The sequence below is a fragment of the Notolabrus celidotus genome, chromosome 5 (genome assembly GCF_009762535.1).
Source record: "Notolabrus celidotus isolate fNotCel1 chromosome 5, fNotCel1.pri, whole genome shotgun sequence".
Classification (NCBI taxonomy): Eukaryota; Metazoa; Chordata; class Actinopteri; order Labriformes; family Labridae; genus Notolabrus; species Notolabrus celidotus.
In genome coordinates, this window is record NC_048276.1 from 5925661 (window position 1) to 5937492 (window position 11832).

General features: G+C 40.6%; 1 protein-coding gene across 4 annotated transcripts in view; it reads left to right on the forward strand.

Moving 5' to 3' along the window:
• Positions 1–11302, forward strand: part of LOC117812369 (clustered mitochondria protein homolog) — a 32248-nt gene extending 20946 nt beyond the window's left edge. For all 4 annotated transcript variants that reach the window (XM_034683070.1, XM_034683073.1, XM_034683072.1 and 1 more), the window contains 26 exons: positions 269–408; positions 505–676; positions 1184–1324; positions 1420–1550; positions 2275–2429; positions 3468–3593; positions 3684–3831; positions 3937–4029; positions 4161–4379; positions 4610–4785; positions 5689–5997; positions 6073–6170; positions 6244–6344; positions 6468–6620; positions 7054–7116; positions 7203–7450; positions 7531–7615; positions 7851–8004; positions 8278–8417; positions 8521–8601; positions 8731–8856; positions 10017–10138; positions 10236–10329; positions 10427–10561; positions 10644–10717; positions 10807–11302. In XM_034683070.1, coding sequence (XP_034538961.1) covers positions 269–408; positions 505–676; positions 1184–1324; positions 1420–1550; positions 2275–2429; positions 3468–3593; positions 3684–3831; positions 3937–4029; positions 4161–4379; positions 4610–4785; positions 5689–5997; positions 6073–6170; positions 6244–6344; positions 6468–6620; positions 7054–7116; positions 7203–7450; positions 7531–7615; positions 7851–8004; positions 8278–8417; positions 8521–8601; positions 8731–8856; positions 10017–10138; positions 10236–10329; positions 10427–10561; positions 10644–10717; positions 10807–10885 — 3563 coding nt within the window. In that variant the 3' untranslated portion in view covers positions 10886–11302. The remainder of the gene's footprint in view (positions 1–268; positions 409–504; positions 677–1183; positions 1325–1419; positions 1551–2274; positions 2430–3467; positions 3594–3683; positions 3832–3936; positions 4030–4160; positions 4380–4609; positions 4786–5688; positions 5998–6072; positions 6171–6243; positions 6345–6467; positions 6621–7053; positions 7117–7202; positions 7451–7530; positions 7616–7850; positions 8005–8277; positions 8418–8520; positions 8602–8730; positions 8857–10016; positions 10139–10235; positions 10330–10426; positions 10562–10643; positions 10718–10806) is intronic.
• The last annotated feature ends 530 nt before the right edge of the window (positions 11303–11832 follow it).

Consider the following 11832-nt stretch of genomic DNA (forward strand, 5'->3'; position numbering starts at 1 on the left):
AACTAATATTTTATAGCAGCTTAAAATGGAAAAAATCTGTTTATTTTGATTTCAAATGAATATATATTTTTTTCCATTTTGATAAAATGTAATTGTCCAGTTTCCTTTTCTCTTCAGTGTTTATTAAGCAGTCACCCTGCATTATAATACAGTAAAATGAAATATCTTCCAAAATATCTTTGGGATTCTCAAAAGAGATCCACTATACCATGAAGCCCATTTGTCTTCATACCTTCATATTTTCTTTTTTTGTCTCCCCTGTGAAAAGCTCCTTCTCATCAAACTGGAGAAACCCCCGAGGACGATCCCTCTGATCAAAGACAACAACTCAGTGACATTGTAGATCTTCAAGAGACAGGCTTCCCCGTCAGAATCCAGCCTCCGGGAACAGAAAGTTTTGAGCTTCAGGTTCTGCTTTCCCCTCATTATTTTATTTTAGAAAAGAAACTTCATCTTTGTCTCTTTCTGAATCCCTTAATCCGATCTCTCTGTTCTTGCTCTCAGGTGTCAGGTCAGATGTTGGTAGCAGAGCTTCACCAAGTCCTGATGGATCATGAGACCACCTGCCACCGCACATGCTTCTCCCTGCAGCAGGGAGGCAGCGTGCTCGACAGCCTCACGCTGCTACGCTCCATCCAGGAGATCCAGGAGGGGGCGCTCATCAAGGTGGTGGAGGGTAACTGCCTCTTCTTATTCTTTTGATTTATGTGCAGTCACTTTAGAGTGCAACTTTGAAGTCTCTTGTGTTCATTCAAGTTTAACCTTTTACCTCTAATGACCTTCTGCACTTGTCAGACAGATGTTCTCTTGTTATGTCTTCAAACCGCCCTGACTCAGATCATCAGACTGAGCACAAGTTTTCTTCACACACGTCCACAAACTTGCAAACATTTCAACACATTGCATCACTCCCCTCAAACTCCACTGTGAATATTTCAGAGACTTAAAGCTGCGTTCGTTTAAAATTCCAAACACTGTGTTGTTCATTCGCTTACAAAGGCTGGTTGATAAAGACAGTCATTGAGGAGAGGTCATGTAAGGGATAATATCTGGTTAATGGGGAATAGAATCCTGACAGGGTGAGACAAGACCCTGACGTGAACTGGACAGCGATGGATTCTTATCTGCCTGTTGCGGTTGATTTAACATGAAACTCCAACGTCTTTTTTTTTCTGTCTTGCAGATTCTTACTCGGTGCGTGATGCTCGTCTTCATCTCAGACACGTCCGTGATCTTCTGAGAAGCCTTGACCCGACAGATGCGTATAACGGCGTGAACTGCAGCTCACTATCTTACCTCACTTTTTACACTCGAGGAGACAGAGGTCATATCTTATACTCACCTCCTCACAGCTGATTTTGTTTGAGTGTTTCACTCTGTAATTCTTCAACCTTCTCACCTCCATCTTTACTTATTCAGAGAGTGACAGTGTCGGCAGCAGGCGATCATCAGAAAGAGAATCTGTTGACTTCAAGCCGCCTGAATACATCCTACCTGGATATAAGGAGCGACTGCTGAGTCCTCTGCAGCCGCTCAGAGACGACTGGAAGGTAAATGAGCAGCTTCAGCCAGTCCAGAAAGGTTCATCAGGTCTGACAACGTTTATTATAGAAAGACAGTTCTTGTCACAAGACCAGTGTGTGTTCTTCTTTTCTACCTTGACATGTTTCGACTACAAACTTCCTTCAGTCTTCCTGAGAAGAGTCACTTGGAGTTGTTACGTTGTCTGCCAGCTGATTCATAGAAGTTTGGTCTTCCTACCTGAACGACAGGACGATTACATCCCCTGTTGTCCGACAGTCTTAGGACAGCATCCCAGGTGTGTGACGGCATGTAGGCCCCCTCATCCTGGTTTACTGTTCTCTGGGCCTGCCTTGGCCTTTTCCCAGTTGCTCTTGAAGTGGATTACCTCAGCCTTTTCCCAGTCCATGATGAGTGAAATCACATCATGGACTGGGAAAAGGCAAAAGTAATACACTCCGAGAGCAACAGATACCAGCGTTGTATAAGGGAGGCTGTAGAAATCAGGAAGCAGGACCAGAGGACAGTAAATTGGGATGAGGTAACACAGGGATGCTGTCCTAAGACTGTTGGACAACAGGGGGCATGGTCGTCCTGCCGTTTTAGGTAGGACGACCAAACCTCTATAAATCAGCTGACAGAAAACGTCACAACACCACATGACTCTTCTAAAGAAGACTGTAGGAAGTTTGTAGTGGTGAAAAACAAAAACACTCTGGTGTAATAACAAGAACTGTCTGACTATCATTTCAGCCTCTTCAGTGTCTGCGGGTCCTGACCATGAGCAGCTGGAACCCTCCTCCAGGGAACAGGAAGATGCACGGGGACTTGATGTACCTCAACGTCTTGACGATGGAAAACAAAGAACTCAATATTACATCATCGACACGCGGCTTCTACCTCAACCAGTGAGTGTTCAACACGACAACGAGGAGCTGAGATTAGTCCACAGTGTTTGAGATATCCCAAGAACCGTCATAAAACTTGATACACACATTCATTGAGCCCGTAGGATGAACCCTTAAGCTTGTGTGAGAGTCCTGAGTCTTCCAGCAGCACCTTTAGCAGTCAAACATATAGACATATCCAATATTAACTGGCACACATAACTGATGACAGACATTCATGGTTCCCAGAAGATGATCCCATCCCATCCTGCTATAATTTGGGGATCCTTTAATTTTCTCTTGGACACTTTCAGGTCTGAGTTTTTAAATGCCCCCCCTCTTTATAACCAGAAGTGCAAAACTACTACACTTCCCATCAGCCTCAGCTGTTCTTTATGATTAAAGGCTCTTCAATTTGCACACTCAGCTTCTTATGAGCATGTTAGCATTCTGGTGTTAGTATTTGGTCTCCTAGAGCTACTGCCCACCTTTACTATTTTTCTAACAATCAACTGGCTCTACATTTTATTTATTACTCTTATAGATACTGTTAGTTTTTATCAAAGAAACATGTTGCCAGAGAGAACCAAGCCAACAATGATTTCCTGCTACGAGGTGCTGTGTCCTGTCGCCGTTTTTTGTTATTGGAGCGCCGACGACCTCAATTTCAGAGAGCTTCTCATCAGCTCGGTTACGAAAGTAGTCCTGCAGTACTTCCGCTTCCCTAAGTGACCACTGGGCTGTTTTAAAATGCTCGGTATGGTTCATACTTGCTTTCATTCATCATGAAACTGTAAAAACTATTGATAGAAATCGTGTCATAGCATTAGCAGCAGCTCTAAACTCGGAAATAGAGTGTTATAACTTCTCTCCTCTGTACGGACCACCACCTTTGTTGTTGACAAAGTTGATTTTGGTGTTCCAAAAGTTGAACTGTTTTCCACTGAAAAACCATCTGACTCTGAGGGCGTTTTTGCGCTGAGTTAGCAGTGGACATGGCACCTGAAGTGATTTGAAACTTGCCTGAGTTCAACTTGCACTGTGCTCCGACTGCTCCAGGTCGACTGCCTTCAACTTCAACCCCAAACCTGCAGCCCCTAAAATGCTCTGCCACTCGCTAGTTGAGCTGCTGAATCAAGTGAGCCCTGCTTTCAGAAAGAACTTCATCACCCTGCAGAAGAAGAGGTGAGCACACTGTGAACAAGACAATCACACACATACTAATCTGACATGATTGAATGAATCATGTCCTCTGTCTCTCTCTGTATGAACCAGAGTCCAGCAGCATCCTTACGAGCGGATCGCAGCACCGTTCCAGCTCTTCACCTGGATTGCCCGTCATGGAGACCACTCCCTGGACTGTGTCAGAGCGGAGGAGACGCACACAAGTCGCATGGGCCAGGACGAGCACACAGCTGGGCAGGTTGCAGACATAAAATAGTAAAAACAGGAAAAAAGCAGAGAAAAGCAACATGACATCACAAACTGTTCGAGGTGCTGACAGTAATGGTTGTGTGTTTATCCGTAGAGTCGAGACTGGAACGAGGAGCTGCAGGGATGCAGAGAACTCAGCAGGAGCAGTCTGGAGGAGCGCCTGCACAGGGAGAGGTGCATGTTCAAGGTGAGATCACAGATGTTCCTCTTGTTTTTAAACTTCTTCTGATCTGTTTCTCTCTTCCTACTTTGGCAGTAGACTGTGTTGCTCTTTATTACAACCCACGACGAGAACTCATTTTTAATCCCTCTCTGCAGATCAACTGTGACTTTGTAGCCGCTGCAACACAAGGAGCCATGGCTGTTATAGACGGTAACGTCATGCCGTTAAACCCAGGAGAGCCGCCTCACATGCAGATGTTCATCTGGAACAACCTCTTCTTCAGCCTGGGGTTCGACATATCTGACCACTACCGTCCACTAGGGGGCAACACTGCTGCTCATGCTGCTGCTGTGTGTGACCTGAGAGGAGCACAGGTAGAGATCCTGACAGAAAGAAGTCCTGTGTTTGATCTGCATGGACTGTAGAAGCTGTTTGAAGTTGTTATAATGTGGATTTTAAAGGAAAAAACAACAAGGGTCAATCTGAAAGAATACTGCTGTCTCATTGGCTCCTTTTTTCTTTTCTTTTTTTATCAAATGTACCCGATCAATTCCTTTTATACTCCTGCCGTTCAAACCTGAACAATTCTGTTGCTCTACTCCAGGCATACACGTCTGTTGACAGAGAGGGGCTTCACACTCTTGGCACAGCTGTGGTGGATTATCGTGGCATCCGTGTTATCGCTCAGTCTATTGTTCCCGGGATACTGGAGAAAAATCAGGAGCAGAGCGTCGTTTATGGCTCCAATGACTATGGAAAAACTGTTTTCACACACCCCAGGTACAGCAGTAAATCAAGCTTTATTTATAGAGCTCCATTCACACAAATCAAATGCAATTGAAAGGGCTTTCCAGGGATTGAAAAAATATATATTTATGTATATAGTGGCTAAAATAAATTAGAGACTAATTTACACCAATTGCAATAAAATGTATGCAAATAAACAACAAAGAGAAATATTTAAGAAATAAGTAAATTAAAGATAAAACAAACAGTTAAGACAATGAAAAAGGTAAAGATAATAATGATGATAATATTTTATATATAACTTTTTAAAACAGGGATGCAAAGTGATCTACCAATAAGAAATAAACTAAAAGACAAAAGAAAAATTTGAGGAAGACAAATAAAAGTAAATAAAACAATGTTGGAAGAATAAAAACCACAAAAGATAAAAAAAAAATTAAGACATTAAAAAAATCTGAAATATAAAAGATAAAATTATAAAATCCATAAAAGTGATAGTATAAAACCTCATGATTAAAACACGCTCAGGTGACATCTCCTGTAAAAGCACATCATTAAAACTGTGTTTTTAAAAGAGATTTAAAGAGAATAAAGTAGTTACCAATCTGATTTCTAATAAGAGTCTAAGATAAATAAAATAATTAAAAATAGCAATAAATGTTTGTAGTTAGTTAATTAATAAAAAAAAAAAAAATGTTGAAAATGAATAAAACAATGGATTATTCAAATAAATATAAAGTGACATTAAAATGATAAATTAAAAGAAGTAATAAAAATACCTACATAAAAGCCAGACTAAATAGACAGGTCTTTAATTTACTTTTAAAAGATACTCCTGGCTGGAAAACATTCAAGTTATTTATTTTATATGTTTACTTCCTGATTAGGTTGAAGAATGTATTCAGACAACTTTTAATTTCACCAACATTATCCCAGGTTTCTGGATCTTCTGGACCAAACCTGTAAACCTCTAAGAATCCAGCGTCACCAGGTCCTGGACCACAACAACAGCCCCGTGGAGCTCTGCTCAGGCATCGAGACCAAAGGAATCATGGGTAATGACGGAAGAGCGTATATTTTGGACCTTCTCCGGACCTTCCCTCCTGACCTCAACTTCCAGCTCACAGAAACGAAGGACGGAGGCGAGGTGCCGAAGGAGTGTCAGAGCTTCGGTTACCCAAGGCGACACCATCACAGCCTGGCCAGCCTGAGACCGGAGCTGGTGGAGGCTTTCGTCCAGCACAGGTGAGGGACGAAACATGTAGACCGTCTTTCAGGATGAAGGATCTTTTCTCTTCTTCACTTTGTTTTCTGCTGCAGATATGAACTGAGAAACAAGCATAACACTAACAGGGCTGTTGGATCAGAAAGTGAGGGTTGCTTTGACATCCGCTTCAATCCTGATGTTTGCTCTCCAGGTAATAAAAACACCTCATGTGCACAAAGTCTTTAAAAATAAGACCAAGATTGAAGTCTGTGCGTTTCCTGCAGGTGTTTGTTTCCCCTCTGAGTGCCTGGAGGATGTTCAGAGGCAGAGACAGTTGTTGTGGGACGCGGCTGCTTTTCTGCTGACTCATCAGATCCCCGCCGTTGTGAGTCTTCTAACCAACGATTCAGATCAGGGATATCTGGTTCTTAAAGTTTGAGATATCTACAAATCATCCACTAATCCTTACGTGTGTGTGTGTATGTGTTTTTTCATGTGTGTGTGGAAGCTGAGAGACTGTCTGGACCACACAGCTGTGCCGATGGATGGAGCAACCCTGACCTCAGCCCTACACCAGCGGGGCGTCAACGTACGATATCTAGGCCACGTTCTGCAGGAGCTGGACCGGATGGAGGAGAAAGAGAGACTCAGCCACATACGGGTATTTTCTTCTGCTGTTATTCACCATAATATATAATAATAATAATAATAATATTATAATAATCTTTATTTCTAAAGCACTATTCTAAATAAAGTTACAAAGTGCTTCACAGAAAGACACAAAAAGAAAGAAAGAAAAGAAAAGAAAAGAAAAGAAATACATAAATATATATATATATATATATATATACACAGGAAATACTAGAATACAAGGAAATGTTCAGCCAAAAAACTTGACACTAGTCATAGTCACTGGTGGCAAAGGAATAATCCAGTACTGAAGTGGCAGGAAAGCCTAAGCTGTGACAATTAAGGACTATAATTGTTTTCCTTTCCCGTTGGTTCAACCTGTTGTTATAAAAGTTTCATACTTGGGTAAATAAGGAGGATGTCTGTGTCAGGATTCAAATCACTGATCACATTTTCCCTCACAGAGAATTTCTCTCAGCGAGGTCATCATCAGAAGTGCCAAACACATCTTCAGGACCTATCTGCAGGTAAAGTCCACATCTGAATCTGAACAATGCAGAAGTTTATAATCCAGCTCCTTCTCCTGATCATCCCGTATCTTCACTCCTCTCAGGATGTTGAACCTGCAGCTTTCTCTGCAGCCGTCAGTCACTTCCTGAACTGCCTCCTCAGTTCCTCCTCCTGTCTGCCCGACTCCTGCTCAGACGAGCTCCTCTCTCGTCGCAGGAGCCGACGTCGGAGGAGTCAGGGGAGTCGAGTGGCATCAGTGACGGACAGCGTGTGGAGCAGACTGAACCCGAGTGAGCTGTGGGGGAAGGTCAAGGCTGAGGCTGAAGAGTATTACCACTACACAATAGAAAGGTGTGTGTGAGTGAGTACACCTGTCTGTGGTTGGATCTGAGCAGCAGGATTTTACTCTGTTATCCTTTCTCTGTGTTTAGTGAAAGTATAGATGAAGCGATAGAAAAGGACGGCCTTCAGAGGATCTCCTTACTGAGAGAGATCGCCATCAAGACCGGCACCCAGGTCAGACTTCAGCCATGATTCTTTTAAATATATATTTACTGCTATAGATTAAATACTATTGCTTAATTTAAGAGGCAATGGGCAAGAATTTGATCTGAAATATTGGCGGTTTAAGCCGAGGTTGAACATTTTACTTCATGATATTGTTTTCCCTTTAAATGTGAAATTATCTGCAGCATTCTCTACAAGCTGCCTTAACCTTAATCGTCTTCTTCCTTCTTTCCTATCTGTGCAGGTGCAGCTGAGGGAGTACGTGTTTGAGTCTCGTCACAGGCCGGTGTTTAGCGAGGAAGATGTGGTCAACATGTTTCCTGTCGTCAAACACCTCAAACATACTGCGACGGATGCCACGCGGCTTGTTCAGCACGCGCAGGTGGCTGTGCAGCAGGGTGAGATGCAGACACGAACACAACCACTAAGAACAGCTTGATGAACTGCTTTCTATGAATCAGACAAATGGACACCTCTGCTGGAAGGCATTTTAAGATTGCATAAACTGTAAATGTTGTCAGTGCAAACACCAGGTATTAAATCACTAACTCCTAATCAATACTCGTCCTCGAAGCCACATCTCTTTTTTTATTGTAGTCTTGCTACATTGAATTCTCAGACTTGCTGATAGGTTAAATTGTGAAGACTGGATGTTCTGTTTTGTGTTTCAGGGCTTCTCAAAGAAGGCTACGACTTCATTAACCAGGCCCTGACTCTGTTCAGCAGCGTGTGTGGGGTCCTGCATGAGGACGTGTGTGTGTGCCTGCGTCTCCTTGGACGGATCAGCTACATCTTTGGGGACTATGTGAATGTAAATATGCATTTTGATTACAGTGTGATGTCATCCTGATTTTTACCTGCATACAGCAAATCTCTGAGCCTTCCTAAAGTGACTCATCACTCGTTTGTCACAGGCCCTCAGTCACCAGGAAAAGGCTGTTATGAGCAGTGAGAGAGTGCAAGGTATCGACCATCCACAGACAGTACAAGACTATGTGAGTCCCTCTGTTCATCAAACTACAGCGACAGTGTAATCTACAGCATGTTAAGATATCCTGTCTAAATCTACTGATGTAATACTTCTCAAGTCTTACTGTGGGAGTTCTCTCTGTTCTGTGATTCAGACTCACCTGGCCCTGTACTGCTTTGCTGGAGGCCGACCCCAGACCTCCCTACAGCTGCTGTATCGTGCTCGGTACCTCACCCTGCTCGTAGTCGGGGAAGACCATCCACATGTTGCACTGCTGGATGTAAGTGAGACCTCAGCTGCAAAGTGTAGCTTTCTATCATAAGTTGGTTAAACATTCATATAGTAATAAAAAAATAATGATAATAAAAAATAAACAAAAATTAGAAAAATTAAAATAAATATATATAAAAAGAATAATAAGACTTAAAAAAAATAGTGATCATTGTGTATATTGCTTTAAAATTAAGAAAGAAACTATAAGACAATAAAAGATAAATGTGAGGAAGGTAAATAAAATGATGTTGGAAGAATAAAAATAACAAATGATAAAAGCTGAAAAAATCAAAAATCTGACATTTATAAAAATCAGCAGTAACATCAACAAAAACACAAAATCAACACTTTATAAGCATCTAAATTTCATGTTCACATTCAGTTCGTTATGTGCAGCCAATTCTATTTAATCCTCTCTCTCTCTCTCTCTCTCTCTCTCTCTCTCTCTCTCTCTCTCTCTCTCTCTCAATTCAATTCAATTCAATTCAATTCAATTCAATTCAATTCAATTCAAAGGGCTTTATTAGCATGGCAAACATACGTAATCATTGATAAAGCTTAAAAAGAAACAATTACAGAATACCAAAGATCAGTGTTAAACTAACAGAGCTGTGGAGCTTGATCATTTATATAGTAGTATAGTATAGAAGAAAGAAAATAATGAAAATGAAAATAACAATAACAATAATACTAACAACAACAATAATAATAACTATAATAATAATAATAATAATAATAATAATAATAATAATAATTTCATTTAGCTTTTACAGATGACTACAGATCATTTATCTCTCTCTCTCTCTCTCTCTCTCTCTCTCTCTCTCTCTCTCTCTCTCTGCTTATGTAACTTTACATACATACTAAATAGAGTTGGGTCTGTTTTTAATGGAAAGGATTATTATAAATAATCAGATCTTGTCTTAACCGTAATGAATCCTTTAATTAATCAAGTTAGGAACTTTTCTTTTATTTCAAACAAAAGAAAGTTTATAGATATACCTGGAAACGGCACCTTGAACCACTGTAACGTCAAAGTACAACTCTGATGCAAATAGAAAGTTATTTAAAAACATATTGGCTTTAATTTTGAAACACTTATCCATCAAGGTGTTCTCACATCTCCACTGTGTGTTACAAATCCTCTGTTCTGTCCCTGTTTGACAGACTATGCTGGGTCTCACTCTTCACGGGCTGATGGAGTACGAGCTCTCCCTGAAGTTCCTCCAGAATGCCTTAACTCTAACCTCAAAATACCACGGTGCCACATCCCTGAAGTATGCTCAGAGGTAAGGTGACTTGTCCTGATGTCCCTTTGTTACAATCATAGATAATTATTCCACTGAAGTTTCTTATTTTGCTCTTCTCATGTCTGTTTCTGTGCAGTCATCATTTACTCGCCACCCTGTATGAAAGTAAAGGAGAGTTTCGTTTGGCTCTGCAGCACGAGAAGGAGGCGTATTCCATATACAAGAGCCAGGTATGCTCTGATATGCTTGAGAACCATGTTTGCTTTTGACACTTAAATGCTTTATGCTCATTATTTCAACTTTGAGTTCTTTGCTGCACATCTCAAGGTCGGGGAGGATCATGGAAGTATCAAGGAGAGCTCAGAGTACCTGAAGAGCCTCACTCAGCAAGCTGTGATCCTTCAGAAAGCCATCAACAGCATCTACAGTAAAACACTCAGTGCCTGTCCTCCACCTCTAAAGGTTCGTAAACGACTTTAAAGCATGCATACAGAAAAAAGCATTTCATGTTGTGTGATACTTTACCTCTTTATCTCACCTCCAGTTCTCCACTCCAAGCCTTTCCACCATCCTTCTGCAGCTCAACCTGGCGTGTGGGATCATACTCATCCCCCTCAGGTGAGCACTGAAATAGTTAACTTTCATCTCACCTTGTAATTATTGTAATAAATGTACATCATGATTTCTCTCACGTCTTTTATTACTAGTGAAAAAGAAATGTCGGAGCTGAAGGCTGAGCTGAAAGGAAAGGTGGACGAGGGAGAGCTGCTTGAAGAAAAGATATAAGAGCTGTGGGACACAACACTGAACCGTGGACTACAAGGCCATGTACGACCATGAACAATAAACAACAACGGCAGCAAAAGCCGGGAAGATTGCTGCTGTTTTGAAGAACTACTTTGGGCAAATACACCCAAGTAACACAAAGTAACAGACATGTGAAATGTCCTCCTTCAGAGGAAGAGTTTATTCTCCTGTAATCTGTGTCAACAAATGTATGTAATACTGATGATATAACTCCTGAGGAAATATATGGGGTCTGTGAGTTAACTCTGCAGACTGTAACTTTTATGGTAAACGTGTTTAAGTGTCTTACATAAATACTGTGATTGGTAGAAATGAATATTCTTTTAGACAAATGGATAAGCATGATATGTTTATGTTTTTGACTTCTACTAATAAAACAAATCAACTCCTGTTTAAGTGCAAGTGTTCATGACGCTGCCCTGCAGTTCTTTGTGCGTCCACTGGGTTTCACACTTGTGCCATAAGTTCAACTCATCTCCCTCTCAACTCATTTTTATTTAAACAGCAGCTTTCATACATTCAAGCATGCAGCCCAAAGTGTTTCACAAAAAAACAGACAGAAAACAACATCAATAGGTTAAAGTGGAAAGGAAAGTGATATAAAATACAAAAAATGAAATAATTACGCTCAAATCAAATCAATAATATCAGATAAATATCAGAAAAATAAAATAAAACAATTACAATAAAATAAAATCAGATAAATAACAGAAAAATATATATAATATAAGACAGAATTAAATAAAATAAATAAAAATGATGCTAAAACAATGGCCATAATGGGGATAATAATAATAAGCCTCACCTACAAGATGATTGTTGATGTGAAGTGTATTATCAGTCACTCTAAATTCCATTAATGTTGTTGTATACATTATGAATTATGTATTATGTATATATATAATAAGATACCTTACTACCGATTC